Source organism: Sorex araneus, chromosome 2 (genome assembly GCF_027595985.1).
Source record: "Sorex araneus isolate mSorAra2 chromosome 2, mSorAra2.pri, whole genome shotgun sequence".
NCBI lineage: Eukaryota > Metazoa > Chordata > Mammalia > Eulipotyphla > Soricidae > Sorex > Sorex araneus.
The window spans coordinates 226,932,824-226,957,731 of NC_073303.1; the positions used below are offsets into that span (position 1 = coordinate 226,932,824).

General features: G+C 40.1%; 1 protein-coding gene and 2 pseudogenes across 2 annotated transcripts in view; 2 read left to right on the plus strand and 1 right to left on the minus strand.

The window, feature by feature from the left end:
- Positions 1-24,908, minus strand: part of DIP2B (disco interacting protein 2 homolog B) — a 248,270-nt gene that overhangs the window by 56,545 nt on the left and 166,817 nt on the right. Inside the window, exons 5-12 of one of the 2 annotated variants that reach the window (XM_055128596.1) lie at positions 18,848-19,060; positions 14,317-14,472; positions 13,752-13,871; positions 12,091-12,288; positions 8,938-9,029; positions 4,454-4,564; positions 2,443-2,566; positions 1,233-1,342 (exon numbers count right to left, since the gene is read on the minus strand). In XM_055128596.1, coding sequence (XP_054984571.1) covers positions 1,233-1,342; positions 2,443-2,566; positions 4,454-4,564; positions 8,938-9,029; positions 12,091-12,288; positions 13,752-13,871; positions 14,317-14,472; positions 18,848-19,060 — 1,124 coding nt within the window. The remainder of the gene's footprint in view (positions 1-1,232; positions 1,343-2,442; positions 2,567-4,453; positions 4,565-8,937; positions 9,030-12,090; positions 12,289-13,751; positions 13,872-14,316; positions 14,473-18,847; positions 19,061-24,908) is intronic. The other variant, XM_055128597.1, reaches the window with a different exon arrangement.
- LOC129402695 (U2 spliceosomal RNA) lies at positions 16,923-17,070 on the plus strand (annotated as a pseudogene).
- Positions 17,119-17,293, plus strand: LOC129402681 (U2 spliceosomal RNA; annotated as a pseudogene).

Genomic DNA, 24,908 nt, shown 5'->3' on the forward strand with positions numbered 1-24,908 from the left:
TCAGTGAGACAGAAGGCCTGAGAGTGAAGGTCCAAGAAGCCAGTGAGTGGTTTTCAAGAGATGGAGGCTGAGCCATCTGTCTCGTACATGGCAGGAATTCAGAGTTGACTGCTAAGTTTGGAAGCCTATTTGCTTGCCTATTATTCGGGCATACTCAGAGCACTTCCATCTTTGAAAAATAGTCCGCCTGGTACCCAACATTACCACATAATTTTTCAAAGCTACTGCCCACAAACTTTCCTTTTATGGCCAGTTATTTGAAAGCTCTCTAAACCTACTACCAGAGGGTCCAAATCTATTTATTTTTAAGTATTGTATGTTTATTAATTCGGTGAGCAAGTACAAATACGCTTTCAGCAGCATTTAGAGTAAAAGAAATGTGAGCTTCAGTTCCACCATTCTTGAATCTTGAGGCTTTAGGTCAGTTACTCAAGTTTTTTGATATCTCAGTCTCCTCAATGACAAACTAATTTATTAACAACTCACACCTCAGAATGTTATTGTGAGAACAGAGTGTGAAAACATGTTTAAAGCACTGAGTCTGGTACCTACTGAGCAAGAGGATTTAATTCCTCAATTACATTAAGGCATTAACATTATGTTGGTTCTTGCTTTTTACTTTTCATCTGCTGAATTTTTTTTAAACAATGCTATTTTACCTCATTTCACCATTTTCTTGCTTCCATTCCATATCCCCCAACCCTAAGAGCTGAGAGATATCTCTGCCTGTAAATATATTTGGAGGGGTGGAGGAAGGAGGGTAATCCAAGTGGTGTTTAGGAGGCCCAGGAATAGTCTAGTGATTCTTGGTCAAGGGGGCCTGTGTTTAACACAAGGGACCAAGGGTAAAGGGCTGTACCCAGAAATTGTTGGGAGATCACATGGTGCCAGGAATCAAGTTAGCATCAGTCACATGCAAAGCATAATCCCTAGCCTGTATACTTTCTCTTCAGCTCCTCTACCAGTGAATCATTTCTTAAGCCTTCGTACTTCTGTAAGTCTTTTTTACTTTCCTACATGCATCCTATTTTTTCTCCTGATACTGTTAAAAATAATTATAACAGAAAATTCATTATATGATATCTTTAATGCTTAAGGGTAGAAATCTAGCAAAGCAGAATATTTAACTTAAAACAAAACAGTTTCAAGTTTTGCAAAATAAATGTATTTTCTAAGGTAGCAACAAATCCCAAAAGGAGAGCCAAAATACATGTTTTAGACTCAGGACTTACCTCAATGTATGCTGGCTCCATTCCAGCAGGCGAGATGTGGGGTTGCCAGTCTTTAGGTGGCTTTGAAAGGTATTTGGAATCTGTCACAACCCATTTGAGCCGAGGCCAACCTAAATGAAACCCAAAATAAAAACTGAATTATCTAAGGCACAAGGAAAGGATTTCTCATTCAACTTTTTTTTTTTTTAATATCAAGAGAACATATCAAGTTCCTTTTATTAAATCAGCAAAATCCTTAATTTTGTTTTGGGGCCACAAACAAATCCTGACAATACTCAGGATATACTCCTGTCTCTGCACCAGTCCCGGCAGCCTCGGAAACCAGATGGAGTGCTGGGGACATAGCCAGGAGGTCTGGCTGAATGCAAGGCAAGCACCCTACTTGCTGTATTTTCTCTCGAGGACTCATACTTAATTCTTTTAACTTTCATTGAAAAATCAAAACTTGTTAGGCCATGATATCTCAGCAAGTGGGAAGTCCACTTGGCAGCAGAAGTCACTTAAGTTAGTGGTTTATCCTGTTTCTACACAAAGCATTTAACTTTAGTGAACAGAATGGAAGCTTTTTCCAACTATCAGCATAAAGGTTAAGGATATAGGCCATGAAATGATATAGATTTGGGTTGAAAACTCTGCTCTGCCATTTACTTGCTATGATTTAGGAGAAATTACTTAACCTTTCCATGTTTGTTTCTTTGCCCACTGAACGGAAACAATGGCACTTACTTTGTAAGATTAATGGACTAAAATAAGATATGCAAAGTTCTTAGCCACTCTATGAAAACCCTCAGCTTTTTTCTTTTTTAAAAGTGTGTATATGTTGGGGGGGAGGGGGCGGTGCCAGACCCAGTGGTGCTCAGGATCAAACCCCAACCTCTTGTGGACAATGCATGTGCACCAGCCCTTTGAGCTATCTCCCCAGCCTCAGCTTGAACCTTTTGTGGGTGGTTCCCAAGCAGTGCCTAGATCTGGGTATCCCACCAGTGATTCTTGGTTATCTGGGCCTTCAGTTCAGTGCAAAGACCTGAGGAATTGCAGCTGCCTGGGGCCTGTATTGTGAAGGCCACAGACAGCGCTGCTCTGGGCTCCAGTTGGGGGTCTACATGGTGTCGGATAATGCATCAGATGCATACCAGGCATGTGCCCTAACTGCTGTATTTTTTCCCAGTCCCTCAGGACTAACATTTAACTTCAGGTACAACTTACTAACCTTTAAATTGTACAATTTCTCCATTCTGGGTTTTTGGCAGCCCCTTCAGACAAATTTCACTTGTAAGAGCTAAAGCAATACCACAACTTCCTAACAAGAAGCCAATCTGCTGCCCTCCAGCATCCTGTGGAGAAAAGATAATCAGCAAACAGAGCATACCTGGGCCCCATATCTAACCCTTAGCAATGCTCTGGCACTTGTGCGATAACATTTGTGGAATCCCATTGATAACTGGCAACAGTCAAAATCCAGTGACAATAAGTTCTTTCAAACTGTAGGATTATTTTGTAAGCAGACTACAATGGATGTAAACATCCCACAATTATTTCTTGAGTAGAAATTTAATTCCTAATCTAATACTGCTAATGATTAATTCTATCAGGCAAATGTAATGATTTTATTCAAAGGTCAGCAATGGCCTTTGAATTCTCCTTCAGGAGAATGTAATATATGTGAACATGGTTAAATTGTAAGCAGAGTAATTTAGGTTAGAATAAAGTGGATACTATAAATGAATATTAAATATCCAAATACACAATGAAGTGAATGGATGGTTATACCCAAATTCATAGTATGTGTATTACTTTTAATTTTTATTTTATTTTTTAATTTTGGGGCTACATATGGTGGTCCTCAGGGCATGCTCCTTGCTCTGCACTCAAGGATCACTTCTGTTTTATTGGTTTTGCTTTGTTTTGGGACCACACCTAGCACAGTTCAGGGGTTAATCCTGGCTCTGCGCTTTCAAATTATTTCTAGTGGGCTCTGATTCCATATATGGGATGCCAGGGAACGAACCCAGGTTGGCCATGTGCAAGACAAATGCCCTATCTGCTACATTATTGCTCTCACCCCTCAGGATCACTCCTGGTGGTGCCACATATGCAATGACGGGGATAAAGGCAAGACCCTTACCAGCTGTACTATTTCACTGTCCCCGTCTATATCACTTTATTTTGAAGAAGGCAGATTTAAGTCTTACAACAGCAACAACAAAAGAGATAATATTTCTAAATGTGATAATATAATAGTCCCATTAAAATTCCATTTTGAAAGGATCATCATGAAAACACACAAAGTCACTTGTATCACTTGTATTACTTGTCATCCAACAGTGACATTAATCAGTCAATTTAAGAAAATTTTCTGACAAGTCTACCAGAGATACTATATTCCACAGATTAGAGTTTCAGGACTGCTACCAAATTATCTTTCATGTCACTCAGAAAAAAATATTTTTTTCTTTATAAATCTACAGTCTCTACTGTATCTGTTTGTATCATCAGCTCTTGTTATACATGCATGAGAAAATAATATTTAAATAGCTCACACAGAAATCATTTGGTTAAAACTTGGGAATCTGGTATATATGCTTCATTCTGTAGGACAGATATGTTGTCAAAATAAAACCATATGCTCCCAGGTACCAGCACTGTATCACTATTTGATTTAATAGAAATCCTAGTACCTATATAATTTAATAGAAATTATATGGTACAGTTAAAGGATTTCTCTTTAAAAGAAAGGTCTCACTTCTTATACACTTTGGTTATTTACAGTTTCTGAAGCAAAACAGATATTCATTACAAATGGTAACTGTTGAAAGATTAAGCTCCCAAGATTTTTAAGTGATATATAATACTATAAAAATTCTATCTTAGTTGGAAATGTTCTTTGAATGAAACGTATCAATTCATTAATAATTCATCTACAACTTTCATGTTTTTGGCTTTTCTCTGGGAGGTCATAGCCGGCAATGAGACAGGCTTATTCCCAGTTCAGTGCTTGGGCGCTGCTCTTCGGGAACCTCAGGGGGCCAGGTGGTTCCAGAGACTGAACCCAGGCCTCCCGCATGCAAAACAAGATCTAACCATGTTGAACTATCTCTCTAGCTTCAACTTTAATGTTTTTAAAAGTAGAGTTGAGTATTTAAGAAAATCATCTTTCTTTAATATTGTGACAAAAATCAATTGATGGGTGAACCCATGCCTCTAAAATTTAGCAATGTTACCTTTCTGGTAAGCGGTACCTCAATGGGCACTGGAATCACTTCTGCCAGGAGACATCCATAAAAAGCCACCATGAACATGACTGGATCATTGTTGGGGTAAACCAGGGCTACCTAAAATGTATAATGACATTCAGTAAGAAAAAATCACCAATTTCAACACACACTTAGTAATGGAAACTTTTGGAAATTAAGTCACTGAGAAAGATGCACAAAAAGTCACTCTTGGATTATACTGGACACATTTTAGGATCTAAAATCGAGGAGAATTTCTCACTTAATTCTACTGGTATCCTTGGAGTAAATTACTTACCTAACATGGAAAGTTAATTATCTGCAAAACTTAAGGTACAGGGCTAAAGCAAAATATGGGATGGATCTCTCTAGAGAGACCAGCATATTCAGTAAGCTTACATTCAGAGAAACCCTAGAATCTCTGATTGACCTAATACCACCTTGGGATTTCTTACTATTTATCACATTTATTGCCTTACTCCTTACTCACCCAATAATGCAAGTTCTTTATGAAGACATTTGTTAATAAGTACAAGCAATAATAGGAGTCATTCTGAATTTAAAATTAATTACAAAATACAAAGAGAAATCTCTATAATATGTTCAAACTGTTATCTCATTAATAAAGCATCACAGGAACTGCTGACTCCCTAACTTACTCAAGAAATATAAAAACATAGAAGATCCTATCACTATGGAATTTATTATTATTTGGCTTGGCATTTCACAAATTAACATCTGAAATGTCACTATGTCACTACTTATTTTTTCCCCCTTTTGCTTGCAAATTCTCTTAGCTCACTTCCAAGATAAATTCAATTCTGAACCTCCTGGAGTTCTAAAAACAAAAACAAAAAACTTATTCCATGAGACACTTAAACTGCCTGTTTTCTTCCTGCACACAAGTGTCCATGTTGCTAGGAGACATAAACCACCCCTTAGGGTTCAACGAGGATTAGGAAACACTCAAATATCAGAAACCATCTTAAACACATCCTTTTACACAATGCTGTTTATTTTTGGTTTTTTTTCGGCCACACCCTGTAGTACTCAGTGCTCAATGCCCACAATGAGCTATTGTAAGGGCCAGAGATACGATTCAGTGGCAGAGCAGAGATATGACTCAGTGGCAGAGCACTTGACTTGTACATAGAAGACCTGGGTTCAATCCCTAGCACTAACACACAAAAATACTGTGTAGGGCTGTAGAGATAACTTAAGGGGCTAAGCATATGTATGTATGCAGGAGGCCTGGGTTCAATCCTTAGCACCATACGGTCCCTTGGGCATCCTAGCTCATGAAGCACTGAGCTGGGACTAGTTTCTGAGGCTGCTGGATGTGACCTAAAACCCACAAAATGGGGGTCTGGTTTAGATTATGCAATATGAGCTTACTAAAAGAAATATGTTGTGGATTTTGCACTTCATTCTACTATTTCTGAATGAAAAGCAATGTTCAGTGGTGAAATGTAGCATATTTAGGAAGTCAGTATAGAAAAACATTTTTAAAAAACTAAAAAAATAGGGACTGGAGACAGTTTAGGGAACAAGAGATTTGCCTTGCCTATGCCCGACACCTTTTTTGATCCCTGGCACCACATATGCCCAGAGCCCTACCAGGTGTGATCCATGAGCACAGAATCAGGAGCAAGTCCTGGTTGGAGTGATAGTGCAAGGGTAGAGCATTTGGCTTGCACATGGCTGACTCAGGTTTTGTCCCCAGTATTCCATATGTAATATCAGGGAATCCCACCAGGAATGCATCCCTGAGCAAAGAGTCAGGAGTCAATTCTGAGCACTGCTGGGTCTGACCCAAAACCAAAATAAAAACCAAGCAAGCAAACAAAACGTCAGAGTAAGTCCTAAAAACCACCAGGTATAAACCAACACCCTCCCCCTGCCACCAAATGAATTAAAATGGAAACTACAAAAAACAGTATCACTTTTGATATAAATCTAAGTAATAATAACAATGATTCTTCTTAGAAGTGTCATTTCTATACAACAATCAAAGAAAACTGCTAGAAAAGTTTTACAGGGTATTTTGTTTCTTTTGTGGTGTTTTGTGCTGTGCTGTTTGACTGCTTTGTTTTGGGATATTAGGGATCAAACCATGCCCTGGGCATTCAAGGCATACATTCTGTCCTCGGTGCCTACTGGGCTTCTTAATTATTTCATTTATCAAACATGAGAATGAATCTGCTGACTGAAGTATGCAGGTTTTGTGACTGAAATCTCCAGGCTCTCACAGAGTTGGCAATGGGCAACCTTCCCCCATCTCCCTGTTCTTCAGGAAGCTTGGAAGTCACATCCACAAACTACCTCTGGTGCCACATATGCTCATTAGCAGCCATGATCTAGAGACTTACAAATCCTGGAAGAGAGCCACATGCTCCAGAGATGCCTCCAGACCCCAAAGTCACCATCCAGTTAAAAACTGAACTTCAGCTATATCACCCTATTTAAAATTTTAGAATTCCTAGAGTATGCGACCATGTGACATCTCATACTCTACTCCACTGATGTATCAAGAGTAGCACACCACATCTGATGGGGTGTAAAATAGAAGGCAACCAATCTCGATTAAAAAAAAAATATATATATATATATATATATACACACACACACATACATATATATATTAGCACACAAGGCTCAACCTGTAACAACATGTGAGTAACCTCTTATACAAGGGTTTATTATTATTATTATTATTATTATTATTATTATTATTATTATTATTATTTTGTTTTTTGGGTTACACCCGGCAATGCACAGGGGTTGCTCCTGGCTCTGCACTCAGGAATTACTAGCGGTGCTGTGGGGACCATATGGGATGCTGGGAATTGAACCCGGGTCGGCTGCGTGCAAGGCAAACGCCCTACCCACTGTGCTATCGCTCCAGCCCCTTCTACAAGGGTTTAATGTCTTCAGCATGAGATACAGCAACCTTCACATACCTTCTTTTTTTTTATCTTTTTTTAAAAAATTAATAGTTTATTTTTAATTAGTGAATCAACGTGAGGGTACAGTTACAGATTTATACATTTTTGTGCTCATGTTTCTCCCTTACAAAGTTTGATAACCCATCCCTTAACCAGTGCCCATTCTCCCCCACCAGTAAATCCAACATCCCTCCCCCCCTCCCCAGTCCCGTCTCCCCCCACCCCACACTGCCACTATGGCAGGGTATTCCCTTTTGTTCTCTCTCTCTGATTAGGTGTTGTGGTTTGCAATAAAGGTCACATACCTTCTTCTAAAGAAAACTTTTTGGATCATTTTTAGTGGATTATTCATAACAAACAATACAAAATAAATTATTTAGAATCTGCCTCTGGGGCAGGCTTGGGTGGTGGTGGGAAAATGTAATGGTGATAGGATTGCTGTTGGAATGTTGAATGAAAATAAATTACTGTGAACAACTTTATAAAAATAATTTCATTTAGTTCATCTTATTTTTTTTATATTAGCTTCAAACCCAGGTTCGCACATAAGCAACCAAGTGCTCTACTACTGAGCTACACTCTAGACCCATCTGATATTTTATTATTTATTTTTATTTATTTATGTTTTGGGGCCACACCCAGTGGTGCTCTAGGGTTACTACTGGCTCTGTGCTGAGGAATCACTCTTGGCAAGCTCAGGGGGCCATAATGAAAGCTGGGGATCAAACCTGAGTTGGCCACACAGGCAAGGTAAATACCCACTATGCTATTTCTCTGGCTCACCTATCTGACATTTCAAAATTAATTAATGGGGCAGACCTCACTAATTAATTAATAGTTATTATTAATTAATAGCTCCTGGGAAGTGCTCAGGAACTATTCCTTTTTTTTTTTGTTTGTTTTTTGGGTCACACCCAGCGATGCACAGGGATTACTCCTGGCTCTTCACTCAGGACTTACCCCTGGCGGTGCTCAGGGGACCATATGGGATGCTGGGATTAGAACCCGGGTCGGCCGTGTGCAAGGCAAATGCCCTACCCGCTGTGCTATTGCTCCAGCCCCACAGGAACTATTCCTGGCTCTGTGCTCGGAGTATAGTTCAATTCTTCTGAAGTCACACGACAGGAGTTGACTCCTACGTAGTACCAAGAATTCAAACCAGGGTCAGCAGGATCATGGCAACTGCTTTAACCCCTCTACTATCTGTCTATCCCTGTATGTCATTTAAAAAATAAAAATCAGAATAAGCTTCATAGCTGCCAAATATTGAAACACTTATTCTAAAAAGAGATTATTACTCTTCTTCAAGCTAGTACCTCTAAGAGTTCATAGATTTAGCAGCCTCAAAAAGTGACATGCAATCAATGAATGCAATATCTTCACAATCATTGAATGCAAAAATTATTATCTAAAATTGGGCTAGAACCAAACCATTTCATTTTCTAAGTATGAGTTTTATCAATGGAGCTGTTGTATACTAGACATACAAAATATACATTGCCTCTCTCAAACAAAAAACCAAATTACCCTGTCTCCAGGTTTCAATACAGGTTCATTTTTGGTCCCCAGTTTGTTAAGCAGTGTGTAGGCCAACTTTAAACTTCTGCTCCACAACTTTCCTGAAAAAAGGAAAAGAAAACTGTTAGGGAAAAAAACTCACCGCAGTTCAAGGACAATCAGTTCATCAGCACACTTCCCGAGATAATAGCCACTTCCGAATTAAATGCACCACCCTGCCAGAGAGCCCCTCCCCTGTGAGGGGCTTCAACTGACAAAAGCTGCTCCTGCTCCATGGGCTGGAGCAATAGCACAGCGGGTAGGGCGTTTGCCTTGCACGCGGCCGACCCGAGTTCGATTCCCAGCATCCCATATGGTCACCCAGCACCGTCAGGAGTAATTCCTGAGTGCAGAGCCAGGAGTAACCCTTGTCCATTGCTGAGTGTGACCCAAAAAGCAAAAAAAAAAAAGGTGCTCCTGCTCCTCATAAAAAAAGAGCACCACCAGATGCTCATTCCAGTTTAGATAATATTTGAAGGTCTTTCTGTAGTAATCTGAATATCTCTAGAAATAATCTGATATAAATTAATCACTTTTAGAGGGGCAGCAACTATTTCTCACTAAATAATAAAAATCAGTGTTTTTTTTTCCCTTTTGGGCCACACCCAACAATGCTCACTGGTTTACTCCTGGCTCTGCACTCTGAAATGACTCGTGGCGGTGCTTGGGGGACCATATGGCATGCTAAGGATCGAACCTGGGTCAGCCACACACAAGGGAAATACTCAACACACTGTACTATCGCTCCACTCTGCAAGACTAAAAATTAGAATTTTTTTTCTCTTTTTGGGTCATACCTGATGATGCACAGGGGCTACTTCTGGCTCTGCACTCAGGAATTATTCCTAGCGGTGCTTAGGGGACCATATGAAATGCTGGGAATCGAACCCGGGTCGGCTGCATGCAAGGCAAATGCCCTACCCACTGTGCTATTGCTCCAGCCTGAGAAGAATATTTCTTTCTAAGCTTTTCTAAAGGACTACTCAAAGGTCCAGTTTTAGGTATCCTGAGATTAACTAAAAAGCAAAAGTGTGACACCATGATAAAACATTTCATTACCATTGGATTCCAGTGACAACAGAATAAAAGAATAAAAATTAACTATGTGGGACATGAATATAGTCACAGTTGTTAAAGAAATAGAATTACTTTTGGACAGTTAACAGTTTTAAGGGTTATTATGAATGAACTTAACATATAGCTGCTGAAATGGTGCTAAAAGCTATTTTGAGAGGTGGGAGAAAACCTATTCTTATTCTTCCCTCTTCCTGCTCCTTGCCCTATTGGGTAAGAAATCCTTTAAAAATAACCTAAAACATTATGGGGCTGGAGCGATAGCACAGCAGGTAGGGTATTTGCCTTGCACACAACTGACCTGGGTTCGATTCCCAGCATCCCGTATGGTCCCCTGAGCACTGCCAGAAGTAATTCCTGAGTGCAGAGATAGGAGTAACCCCTGTGCAATGCCGGGGGTGGCCCAAAAAGCAAAAAAGGAAAAAAAAACTAAACTAAAAAATTAAAGAAGGAAAAGAAAGAGAAAGGGAAAGAAAAAGCATGTTATTTAGAAGATGTGATAGTTTACATTCAGAGGACATCTATGCATTTAAAGTCACTTAATTCTTCTTTTTTTTTCTTTTTGGGTCACACCTGGTGATGCACAGGGGTTACTCCTGGCTCATGCACTCAGGAATTACTCCTGGCGGTGCTCAGGGGACCATATGGGATGCTGGGAATTGAACCTGGGTCAACCATGTGCAAGGCAAACGCCCTACCCGCTGTGCTATTGCTCCAGCCCCTGCATGATTCTTTATTGATTTTTTGGTTTTGGTCCACACTCAGTAGTGCCCAAGGTCAACTCCCAGCACTGCTGAAAAGCCATGCAGTGCCAGGGTTTGAACTTGGCCTTCTGCATGCAAAGTATATACTCAGTCCACTGAGAAATTGCTCTGGTCTCTGCACACTTCTTTAAACTCAAGCAGTTTTCCTCTAGAATTACTCTATTCTTAGGACACTGGATATGTGCTTCACTTATGAAGGCTAAAGACAACCTGTTTGAATAACATAGTATGAAATCTCATAACCCAGGTAGAATACTTTCTTCTCATTAAAAAATTATTTTTGAGGCACTGAAGAGATAGCTCAGTGGGTAGAGTGCTTGTCTTGTATGCAGCCAGCCGGGGTTTGAGCCCTCCAGGAGTAATCCCTGAGTACAGAACCAGGAGTAAGCCCTGAACACAGCCGGGTATGACCCCCAAAACAAAACCAATACATGATTTTAAAGATTTCAGAAAAAAGATTTAAAGATCTGAAGACAGAAAAAAAAAATTGTTTGTTTCTGTTTCGGGAAGCTGGGATTGAACCTGGGTTGACCTTCTGCAAGGCAAATGCCTGACCCACTATACTATTACTCCAGCCCCCAGAAAAAAAAAATTTTTTTTTAATCAGTACTTTTAAGAGCTACTTAAAGAGGGGCTGGAGCGATAGCACAGCGGGTAGGGCGTTTGCCTTGCACGCGGCTGACCCGGGTTCAAATCCCAGCATCCCATATGGTCCCCTGAGCACAGCCAGGGGTGATTCCTGAGTGCATGAGCCAGGAGTGACCCCTGTGCATTGCTGGGTGTGACCCAAAAAGCAAAAAAAAAAAAAAAAAAGAGCTACTTAAAGAAAGTAAATACTTAAGTAAAACTAAATGGAAAAGTACTGAAACACTGTTCATTATAAAATTCTGTGCTTATTATAGGCAAGAGGCAGGATGAAGTAAATGGTAAAGACCTAGGAAGTAATTCAGCTCAATTTTTAGATTTAAAAAATCTGATTCTAACCATCCAGATTTAATCCTGCCCAAATGTCATCCCAAAATGTTCTAATGTGAAAACATTCATGGAACTCAAGTTTGCATTTCTTCCCCCTCTGTTTTGCATTCAAGCTGGTTTGCAAGTTCTACTTTAGTACATAGTAATATTGGTGCTAGCTGTGCTTAAGACTTCAGGATCTTATTAAGATGATGCAAAAGATTTATTGAAACAATGATTAGTAAATGCTGAAAATTAAGATAGAGATACTACCCACGATAATCTAAAGACCAATAAGGAGGGAAAAGGAGCTGGAACCTTGGAAACTCACCATACGTCAGTGTGTAAACTGGTTTCCCAGTCACGTCCAGGGCAGTCAGGCAGGGGCATTTGGCTTGAGTGGTGCCCCAGCGCTGCAGGGCGGACTCCAGTGCAGGTGGCCAGTTACAGATGACTCCCAGGGGCTCTCCTTTCACAGGTGTCATCTGCCGGCCCTCAGGCTTAGGCTGGTTGGGGTCTGGCTGAGGTACTATACAAAAATAAAATACCCATCCAACATGGGTTATTAGAAAATTAAGATCTTAAATAACACATGCCAGCAAACATAGCTTGCTCTTTAGTCTGAACTATTTTCTGGGGTTGGAGAGAGAGTTCAGTGGGCTGGGCCCATGGTAATGGTGAGCTGTTTGGGTCATATCCAGCTGTGCTCAGGACTTGGCTCTATGCTCTGGGATCACTCCTGGCAGTACTCGGGGGGCTGTATGTGGTGCCAGGCATTGAAACTCAATAGGGCACATGCAAGGCAAGAGCCTTACCCACCATACCTTCTCTCCAGTCCTAGCACCTAACATATTTTGTGCAATAAACTAATGATCCTGAGGGGCTGGACCTGGGGTCAAAGAGCACAGCACATGCCTTGCAGGTATGAAGCTCTGGATTTGATTCTTGGCACTCGACCAGACAATAGAAGTGGTTTCAGGGGTTTTGTTACTATAACAAAAATCCCAACCCTGACAAAGTCAGGGATCAAACCTGGCATTCCCACATGCAAAGCATGCCTTGCCCCCAGTCCTTCGTGCCAGCTTCCCAGCATTTCACAAATATTTAACTTTTTTTACTATTGCACATGTCTTTGATAAAGTAGACATATATGTATTGACTGATATTATGAAAGAACTATGTAGTATCAAAGGAAAAAACATTCAAGAGTAACAACAAATATAACTTTTTATTTGTTTGGGGGGGTCACACCTGGCAGTGCTTAGGGGTTACTTCTGTCTCTTCACTCAGGTATCACTCGGAGGACCATAAGGGATGCCAGGGATTGAACATGGGTTGGCCGTGTGCAAGGCAAAGGCCCTACTTACTGTACTATTGCTCTGGTCCCTAAACTTTGTTTTTTGTTTGGGGACCACACCAGGAGGCTAAGAGCATGCTGCTCAGGGGTCAGTCTTCGGCAGTATTCAGGGGACCAGGCAGAAAGGGGGGAGCTGAAACTCCGTTTCCCACAAGCAAAGCATGGGACTGGCCCTTTGAGAAAAAAAAAAGTAGTAGGAAAAAGTTCCAGAGCATATTTCCAAGGACTGTCATATGTATCTTTTCTCTTCCCTATTTTTCAATTGAGATCTAGAATATAAATGGGTATTAGGTCAGTGGTCAGAGATGGAAGTTTTAGGATCTGAGTTTAAACCTTGGTATCATATGGACACAAAGTACTTCCAGTGTAGTCGAGGGCCCAAGCAGCCTCATATGCTCAGTCTAGCACTGAATGCCCGGACCAACTGTCCAAATATCCTCAGGAGTTGCCCCAGCCCCACTGAGCACTGGATCTCCACCCACCTCGCCTCTACCATAGGGCGGAAAAAAAAAGGCAGAAAACTTAAGAACCTTTTGAATCCAAAATGATGACCTTTTCAGCCATACACCCTAAGAACCTGATAGGTAGCAACTGCTTTAGAAATGTTACAGAATTTTTGGTATTACTGCTACTACCTTCCACAATTTCTTCAGAGTCATCTACAAAAAATTCTTTTAAGGGTGGTCTTTTAGGTCGTTTTAGAGTGTTGAGAAGCTGTTGGATTTTTGTAGATACTCTGCTATTGACAGGAACACCTACAAGAGAAAAAAAGTAGTAAACAAAGTTAACTTGTTTCTGTGATATTTTAGTTCAGTTCTTAGTAGCTTATTTCTTGTGATGTTTAATCACTCCTCACGATCTTTCTCTATTTCAACAGGGCAATAGAGTACAAAAAGTTTTATGATAAATATTATGGGAATAGAATACAAACATGGTGCTATTATAGAGGTACTGCTCAAAGATCTCATCTATTCTCTCTTTCTCCTTTTCATTTTCCTTACTCAGTTTTTTGGGGGAGGTTCCAAGAATCTCTGGGAAAGAGACTAACTCCAAGCAAGTCAGCTGCCACATGCTGAATAAGTGAGGACACTCGGGGTAGTTCGACAGCTGCTTGGGCCAGTCTGAGAGGCATCACAATCTCTAATTTGAAATTTTCCAGTTTGACTAATTCCCTATTTAGCTACGAAAAGAATCTCCTACCATCAGCTGTATCCATAAGACTGGACCTGTTGGATCCTTTGTGCATGCCTTTAACTATTCCTGAGGGGGGCAGGTCAATATTTGCCGGGCGTATTGAGGAAGATGATGATGAGGAAGAGGTAGTTGTAGTGACGTCAGGGGGAGCAGAGAAATTCTCTATGAGAGGAGAAAACAAAATTTAGACATATATTACAGTAGCAGTAAATATAAGAATAATTGGCATCTTTTTTGGTTTTGGCCAAGAAAAAACTTAAATAGCTCCTGTAAATAATCTTCTAAATCAAATTCTACTAACAATAGAGGAGTAAGAGGTTAAGCCAGGATATACTGCTTTCTAAAATTATTGTTTTCAAGAATTCAAGTAGCTTAGTAAGAATAAATTACATATAAAATACTCTTTAGGGGCCTGGGTAATAGTACAGCCGGTAGGGCATTTGCCTTGCCTGTGGCCAAACCTAGTTTGATCCCTGGCATCCCATATGGTCCCCCAAGCACTGCCAGGAGTAATTCCTGAGCCATGAGTCAGCTCTGAGCATTGCTAAGTGGGACCCAAAAAGCCAAGAAAGGAAAGGGAAGGAAGAGAGGAAGGAAGGGAGGGAAAGAAGGGAAGGAGGAAGAAAACACACTGAATTCCATTTGAAAAAATACTCTTTATACAGAAGTCCAATGTTATAAAATAAAGTTGAAGCAACTTTCTTCTGAGAGTTGAAGCAACTTCTTTCTGAAGTAGAAAGAAACCAAAGTGAGCACGATCTTGACATTTGAGTCTCTTTAGCAGTTCATCTTTGTTGGTATGTATCCCCTCCAATGGAAGACAAAAATAGTATCTTAGGAGTGGGTAAGAACTTAGGTTTTCAGAGGGAAGGGGGGAAAATCATAAAATTCACTTTAAAGTTCCATTAATTTCAACTTTATTTTGGAAGTTGTGTTTGGGCCATACATGGCAGAGCCCAGGGATTACTCCTGACTCTTTGCTCGGGAATCACTCCTGGTGGTGCTAGAGAACCATATGTGGTGTTGGAAAATCTAACCTAGGTTGGCTGCGTACAAGGCAAGTGCCTTACCTTCTGGACTATCTTTTTGGCTTTATAAAATTCATTTATTTTTCTAAAATAATACATAGGTAACTGGAATCTACTTAACAGAAATCATCCTTCCCATTCTCTAAGTATGACTGAATAGTATTGTGTTCTGATCCATGAAGGACTTTTAATATAGGGAAACTGAATGACTGGCAATGAAAGAGAGTGATTTAAAGGGGTATGCTACCAAAAAAACTTAGGAAACATCTGAAGAAGAAAATTAGAAGTAAAATGCATGATTCAGATGAATAATGAAAAGCCAAACTACGAAAAAAGAAAAAAGTGTAATACAAATAATAAAAAAAAAATCAAATTGGGAGTAAGGTCTCTATGCCTCCCCAAACCTGCAATTATTAGACTTATTAATTTAGTTGTTTCTCCAACTTTAAAATACATTTCGCAGGGGCCAAAGAGACAGTATAGGGGTTTAGGGACTTGCCTTGTATGTGGACAACCCTTCTATCACGTATGGTCCCCAGAGCACCACCAGGAGTGACCTCTGAGCACAGAGCTAGGAGTAAGCTCCAAGTACTGCCAGATGTGACCCAGAAAGGAAAGGAGAGAGGGAGGGAGGAAGAGAGAGTGGAAGGAGGAGAAATTAAAGGAAGGCAGAGGGAAGGAAGGGGAAACAAATAGAAGGGAGTAAGGGAAGGAAGAAGAAAGAAGGGAGGGGGAGAAGTAAGGAAGGGAGGAAAGAAGAAAGGAAGGAAGGGAGGGAAGGAAGGAGGAAGGCAGGAAGGAAGGAGAAATGAAAGGAAGGAAGGAGGGAAGGGGAATAAAAGGAGGGAGGGAAGGAAGAAGAAAGAAGAAGGGAGGAGAAGAGATAACGAAGGGGAAAGAGGAAGGAAGGAAGGAAGGAAGGAAGGAAGGAAGGAAGGAAGGAAGGAAGGAAGGAAGGAAGGAAGGAAGGAAGGAAGGAAGGAAGGAAGGAAGGAAGGAAGGATAATGGAATGGGCCGGAGAAATGGTACAGGAGGCAAGGCACTGTCTTTTAAACAGTCAACCTTTGTTTGACTCCTGACACTCCTGATAACAGAGCCAGAAATAACCTCTAAGCACCATCAGATATAGCCACAAAACTCAGTAAGTAAATAAGTAAATCTGCATAAGTATATTGTGCTATATTCTTGTGTGGGATGTGATAAAAAGCATTAAAAATAGATAAAATTGCATGAGCCAGTAATTCCACTAATAGGAATACTTCTTAAGGAATTAATCAGAAAAATGCACCAAGTAGAGTCTTCAAGGATGTTCATTCAAGCAATTTTTGTAATAGCAAAAAGCTAGATATACTATTCGAATGTCCAAATGGCTAAATAAATTGGAACATAGCCATATACTGACAAATTTTAAGATCATAAAAATAGTAGTATAATTCTAATCATATAAAAATGCTTTTGATAAATTAAGAAAGAAAAAGTTATGATAATTATGTTTAGTACCATATCATTTCTGTACAAATAAAACCCCCTATAATCACATGTAAATAAAATCTAGAATAATATACACTCAAGAGTTATTACAGATTGTTTCTTGGCCTCTTGGCTAATATCAAGTATAGTATCTGTTCCTATTAGTTTATTTTTTCTTTTTGGGTTACACTCAGCAATGCTCAGGGGTTACTCCTAGCTCTGCACACTCAGGAATTACTTCTGGTGCTCAGGGGACCATATGGGATGCCAGGGATTGAACCCGGGTCAGCCGCATGCAAGGCAGACACTCTACCTGTTGTACTATCACTCTAGCCTCTTATCAGTTTAATACCTGATTATGTCCTCAAACTGAGGACAACATATTAAATAGATATTTGGAGCAAGGAGATGGAATAGGAGCTTGATCCATCTACTCCATTCATTGATCTAGTGTTGCAGTACCTTCAGGAATAGTACACCAAAACAGAAAAAAAATGTTACCACAGAAAGTGAGTTCATAGACTATTCTTACTTTCAAATTTCTAAGTAAGAACATGAATTACTTCTATCAAACTCTTAAAAGGCAATACTGTCAGATAAAATGATTTCTATGAATCTATAAACTGATGACATTTCACAGTAGCACTGTACCACTGTCATCCCACTAATCATAGATTTACTCGAGCAGGTGCCAGTAGCATCTCCATTTGTCCCAGCCCTGAGATTTTAGCATTGTAAACTTTATGCCCTCTCTCCACTGATGAGGCACGCCAGCTGGACGTCCTTGGGCATAATGTACAATAAATGTACAATTCTTATTGTATATTTCACAGTACAATAGAAAAATCCAAGTTGAAACAGTGTTAAACATTCAGATAATGTTAACTAGTTATTATTATGATACTTTATCAAGTGAAACTGTTTGCTTTTAGACAAACGGAAATCAAACCTGACCCTGTTGTTTTCCCTGCCATGTAGAAAGATGGTGAACATGTTCATCTGTAGCTGTCAGAGGAAGCTCAAGTACAGAACTAAGGTAAGGAACACCTATCAGTTGCTGTCACCTGGATTTTTTAATATGAGCAATCATATCCACAAGGTAGCTATTTTCTTTAAAAACTGCATTCTTGAGTTAAAATTTTTTCACATTTTCTCCTCACAAATCACTCAATAAAACAAAGATAGAAATACACTGTGATAGACAGGTCATTGATATGAAAATTAAGACATCAAAATAATGCAATTGAGATTGCTAGGGAAAAAAAGGCAGAAGTATCACAGACATAATGTTCATATACATTACTTAGTACAACATGGACCAACCAGATAAGCAAACACAGAGAACTGGGTTATCTTTATCTGCAGATGTCACAAACTCTTAAAAACACACAAACACAAAAACATAAAGCAGAGCCAAGCCAAAAAAAAAAAAAAAGCTAAACTCCATATAGGAGCATTGGCAGCAGGGAGCAGCTCAGAGCACCAACATCATCAGCCTGCACACTCCAGTACTGCAATAACACAGCAGCAAGGGTAATAAATCCAGTCTTTAAGCAAAAGAGTCTCACCTAAATTGTCTAGCACAGAATTTGTTTAGGTTTAATGTGTTTTTTGCTTGAGAGGCTGGAGAGAACATGTTACATATTAGCTGGTGTTACATACTTTGACATCTTCAACAAGGATAAACCCATGCTAAGACTGGTATTATATCTTGCAGCTTGAGTATTGCTTATGGAAATAGCTTTGGCTTCAGGTGGGCAATCCTATGCACCAGTAAAGCAGCTGGTATCTTTCATTCCAAATGTATTGCTGGTGTTTCCTTATTTTATCTCATCATTAGTCAGGGTTTTTTTGTTTTTGTTTTTAAAAATCCCCCCTTTTTGATTTTTGATAGTTTGCAACATTTATGTTCTTTCTGACCTTTTTTTTTTTTTGAGGTCACTGAAAAAAAAAACCAATGCCATTCATAAACTATTTCCTGAATACAGGGAGCTAAAACGGAACATATTTGGGCTTTGTGGATAGAACCCGTTCCTACCTATTCGAGTATTGGCAAATACATCAGCTAGAGACCCAATGGTTCCTTTGACCTCTCCATGGGACAGCGTAGAAGATGCGGATGAAGAAGTGGACGATCCCTGAATTGAACGGTTGATCCAGGACTCGGCATTCTGTAAGCTCTGTTGCAAGGCAGCAGAGAGCGCAGCTTGGCGTCTCAGAGAGCCCTCATCCTCAGAGGCCGAAGACGTGTCTGTGTGGAATTAGAAAAAAAGAAGTTCTCCATCCTGCCTAGAAATGAGAGCTTTCAGGTTCTTGCTCACTGATCACACATACAACTTTGACACCAGCAAAACATTCATATACTTAAGGGAGCTCCAGTATGTCGGGTATGTCAAGCGTCTCAAGAACAGGGCCATGAACCAAAGTCTGGAAAAGTAAAACAGCCAAAACCTATAGGGAATTTAAGTCAATTTTAAAAATCCTTTAAGAACACTTACACTTTACTTACTGTTTTTTGGTTCTGAGCTTTCTCAGTAGCTAATATTTCCCACTTATCTATTTATGTTCAAATAATGTAAGTGCTTATATATCTCTATCAATCTCTTAATTAGAGAACCTTAGAATAGGATGCAGTGTTTATTTTTACAAGCAATTATTAATGTCTACTTAAAAGGGAATTATCTTGATAGAGATATATAAAAACTAATTTTTGTTACTAACAACTTAAGTGCCAATGAGCTGGGTGCTGGGCACTGATAGGGATTAAAGTTTAAAGCCTGGAGGCTTTCATGGTTTTAGTGGAAAGGCCAGCTGAACAGAGGGTACAGGTAAGCTCTCTAAACATGGCAGAAGGCACAGACGTACTTCTCTCCTTAATTCTTCGTTGGAGAAGAATGGTGAGAAATTCACCAATGTCTGTATTTAGCCTGGCTCTGACTTTAGGAAAATAAGGCTTAAATTAGAAACGCATGTTGAAAAAAAAATTTTAAAGAAAAGTTCAACCAAATATAGGATAGCTGAGGAAAGCAGAAGTCAGGAATGTATTTCAAGGTTCTAAACTTACAAGCCACTTAAGTTCAAGGTCTGATGTGGAATCCTCAAAATGACTGGGACGGGGTGATAACATCACTTGCAAATTAACTTTTACTCAATTGTTTTAAAAGAGCTAGAGCGCCTCCAGCATCCACCAATGGAAATCTGAAGCATGCAAAGTTAGTTTTCTGTAAGAGTTACATTTTACATTTTGCAGGGTCCAGCAAGAGATCATGACAAATAAAGGACCTTATCCTTTCGTCTTGCTCTGAACTACCTTCAACTTATTATCTCACAGTGAAGCAGATCTGAGGCTCGAGAACACAGTTTTGTTTTCAGCACTGCAACAAAACAAAATAAAGCAAACTAATCTGTACTAGGTGCTGGGATCTGTCAGATATTCTAATATGTGTAATTTCTTATGAGACAAAAAGCATCCTAATAAAGGCCTTGTCTAGTAGAGGAGACACAGCCCCAAAGGAAGGCTAGAGATATGAAGGAGAGGGTTCTGGAGGGAGTCAGGGATTTCAAGCACTTCTGCACAGAACAAAGACTCTGAGAAGGTGAAGGGGCAAAAAGATGGAGCTGTAAATAGTGTCCAGTCCCCAAAGGGTTAAAGTAGGAAGGTTCTTTGAAAGGAGAGAGTTTACTTTAAAATAAAAAATTAAAATTAAAACAGAGGCTGGAAAGATAGTACAGTGGGGAAGATGTTTGCCTTGCACATGTGTTCTTTGCCCGGCACCTCATATGGTCACCCAAGCCCGGCCAGGATTAAATTCTGAGCAGAGTCACAAATAAGCTCTGAAAACTATTGGGTGTGGCACAAGAACAAACAAACAAATAATAAAGAAAAACAGAGATCAATGCAATAGCATCTATGACCTCTTATTTAAGGAGACAGTGTTATAAAATTTCAGAAAATATCAGAACTTTCTACCTATGCCTGGAAGAGAGAGAGAGGTGTTTCTGCAAACACACTATAAAGAAGGAAGGTAGCTTTCAGGTAAATCTGACCCTTGGGATATACATCTCTGACCCTCACAGATTCCACGGACTCTGCAAATCATCTGTACTATATCATTTCTTTTAATTTGTATAAGTCAGAATAACCTAATCTTAAGAGATAGAAAGCCATTACTTTCACGATTAGGTTTACGGAAAATTGGCTTCATTATGTTTCTATATTGAATCAATTATATAATTTAGCATATTGTTGCAATTCAATTCCCTCATCTGCCTGCTAGTCCTAGGAGAATTTAGTGACTACAGGTGTGGGATTGCTTGGTAAAGTTGAGGGGTGTGTGTGGGGGGGGGGGAAGGAGTAAGTATGGCTTTGGTGTTCATTTTCTATTTAAACCCTGAGGTCCACTACTTATGAACTATGTGACATGAGGATTAAAACGACCTACCTGAGAAGGCTGCTAAACTGTCCATCCATTCATCAAATACTACTAAGCTTTATTCTAGTTAATAGGAATAAGATGGTGAGCAAGATGATACAGTTCCTGCTCCTAAATGACATTAGACTCTAACAGGAGTTCATGGCAGGAGCCCAAAGACTTGAGATCTAAACCATGGTCAAAAGAGTAAACAGGAATTAGTAATGAGGAGGCATAGCAGCGGGAGAGCAAAAAGTCAAACAGAAAGGGAACAGCATGCGACAAAGCCGGAGGGAGCTGAAAGCAGGCACATTTGAAGATCTAAAACAGATGTGACTAGCTGCTGTGCCAGATACAAAACTGGTAGCAATGAACAAGGAGGCTGGGCAAAAAGACGGTGCTGGGTTGCAAGGGCCACAGAAGACATGCTAAGCAAACCCCTCTTTATTCTAATGGCAAGGGGACCCATAAAATTGAAACAGTGTGCAGAAAGCACCAGCAGTGCTTTCTACCAGCTGGCCAATAATTATCAGTTCCCTTCTCCGTCTGGAATAAAACCTGCCCCACAGTAGCTCACAGATACAAAACTGTGACCACGCAAAGCTTAAAGCTGCTCATGGTTATTTGGTAGCTCTTTTGTTTAAAAACAAAAACTGTCACACAGAAATTACTATGAATTAATAGAAATTCAGGCAAGATTAAATAGAAATAGAACTAAGTCTTCCTTCCTATTTTCCCCTCCCTCTCCCTCCCTGTTTTTCCTTTGGGACGGGGGGGGGGGGAGGGGGGGCACACCCGGTGGTACTCAGGGCTTACTCCTGGCTTCCCTGGCATTGTGGTTCTCTGAGCACCTCCGGGAGGAGTGGCCCAAACCACCTCCTCAATCCTGCAAGAATAAAACTTGGTTTACTGTTTATAACTGGTGAGCTTAACATGGCATTATTTAATAGGGATTATTAGAAGTCTAAAACCCATTTATAATGAATTAGGAAATATAATTAGCTTAGTGGAAAGTGCTCTTAACTGCTGCAGCACTTTGAATCTATTGCTATATATGAAAAGACTCCAGTCTTCTTAACGCAACATTGTAACTAAAAATGAAAATATTATAACTAAAATATTTTGAAAATTTTAGACACTACATATCATCTATCCTACTCCTGGGTATTCAAGAGAAATAAAATCATGTATCTGATTTTGTGGGAGATAACATGATACCCCCCTGTCATGAGGGGAAGCCTCAAAACATGATGTCTCAAGCTGGAGCAATAGCACAGCAGTTGGGCGTTCGCTTTTCATGTGGCCGACCCAAGTTCAATTCCTCTGCCCCTCTCGGAGAGCCCGGCAAGCTATCGAGAGTATCTTGCCCGCACGGCAGAGCCTGGCAAGCTACCTGTGTGTATTGGATATGCCAAAAACAGTAACAATAAGTCTCTCAATGAGAGATGTTACTGGTGCCCCCTCGAACAAATCGATGAGCAATGGGATGACAGTGAACATGATGCCCCCTGTCATGAGGGGAAGTCTCAAGACATGATGTCTCAAGACAGGACTTGAGAGTCAGCCATTTACCACTGCCTGAGGCTGAACAAGACCCTGGAAAGACAGTATTCTGTGTCAGGCATCAATACCAAAACTGGATTCCACTTAGGACAGGTGAGTCAAGATTCACCGCTGTTCTAAGCCATTAGAACAGGAAGGAAGAACTCATCCTAAACTATAAGCACTATAAAGCATGTAATGTAACCAAGGCTAGGGAACAGGAGATGACAATAAGTAGGAGCTTAGAGAACAAAATTAAGGAAATGAAAATGAGCAGTTAGTGTATGAAATTCCAGTGCCCATGGAAAGATATGTAAGTGTTCCTTAGGTGAGATGGGATGGTGTCGCACAGAAAAATAGTATTTTGTTTTGTACCATTTGGTCAGGGGAATTAAGGACTTCTAGTAATACCTTCAAGAGAGGTCCAAGGGCATTTCTATGTAGACAAGGAAATAAGTATAAAGTTTCAGAAGGTAAATATTTAGAGATTCTAGAAGGGGCGGCAAAGGAGTGAAAGCATATATAGAGGGAAAGATCAAAAGGTTGGTTCTGGAGGCCGGCCAATGTAAACTTACCTTAAAATTCTCAACAGCTTGATCTACAATAAATTCAACCAGAGTGGGTACTGATTCATGAGACAAGGGTTAGGAAAACTTTCAGAACAACCCTAGTGATTTTGAAAAACCCACAATAATCTGTGTACAAAGAGCTTATGGGGGACTTAAAAGTCACTATTGGAGAGTCCGGCTGACAGAATGTCCATGAATCAGTTGTCTGACCATTAACATAGAAACTGGGGTTCTAGGTCACTTTATCTAAAAGAGATCTTCCAGCGCTGTTCTTTATTATTATTTTATTTTTTGGGTGTATGGGGTACATTTGGTGGTGACAGGTGCGTCTCCTGGCTCTGTGCCGGGGATGTTCTTGACAGTGCTTGGAGCAATGTGGTTCTTGGAATCATCCATGCCTTCCATCCATAGGGCATGCTTCCAGCGCACTCAGCCCCCGAGTGAGCCCCTTGTTTACACTCTCCTCTCTCCCCAGGCAAACAGAGTGAGCTCCACCAAACCACTCTGATTTCTAGTGTTCTTGCTCTTATGTCCATATTTATTTAAAAAGCTAGCATTTCTAAAGGGAAGTTTTGTTATCAACTTAACTACACAGTTAGAAACTGTCTACAATGCAATTGTTGACCACTGCTTATCAACCAGTGGACTGGGACTAGAGCGGTAACATAGTGGATAGGGCATTTGCCTTGCACGCGGCTGACCCGGGTTCAATTCCTCCGTCCCTATCAGAGAGCCCAGAAAGCTACCAAGAGTATCCCACCCGCACAGCAGAGCCTGGCAAGATACCCATAGCGTATTCGATATGCCAAAAACAGTAACAAGTCTCACAATGGAGACGTTACTGGTGCCTGTTTGAGCGAATTGATGAACAACAGGATGACAAAGCTACAGTGCTTATAATCCATACTAACAATGAAAGAGATGACAGTGCCACAGTGCTTATAAACCATACTAACAATGAAAGTATACTATTAAAAGAACCAAATCTATTAGCCAGTGCATGTTTACAAGGCCTGATTTGCCAGCTTTGCTTTGTGGTTTTAAATAATATTACAATTTTTAGGAAAAACTTCTCAAATCAGAAATTCAGACAAGTATTCTGTATTAGGTTTAAATTACCTGGCTGTTCTGTGTTGTGGTTATACAATCTCAGTGGCAATAATAAATTTGTTTGGAGCACCCATTCCACAACCATACAAACATGGAAATCAAGTAAGAAGATTTTCCTAATCATGACATTTTAGGAGAGAAAAACCAGAATCAAGAGGACCCAAGGGCAATACTCAGTAAGAGAAAGTACTCTGCATGACTGAAGAGCTTGACCCAGTCCCTGGCACTGGTTCTAAGAAAGGAGGGGGGCAGGAGGTTAAGGCTTGAATTTGACAAATAATTGTTCTCGACTTTGGGAAAATATATTAAAGGCTATGAACCTGCTGAACGTGTACTCATCTCTAAAGAAATCTGCTCTTCCTACTTCAAAGTGCTTGGAGGATCACGGGAGGCAGGGAAGCCGCTAGCACTTAGAACACCCTGAGCACAGTGTGATGTGCTGAGCTCCATAAAGCATAGCTAGAGC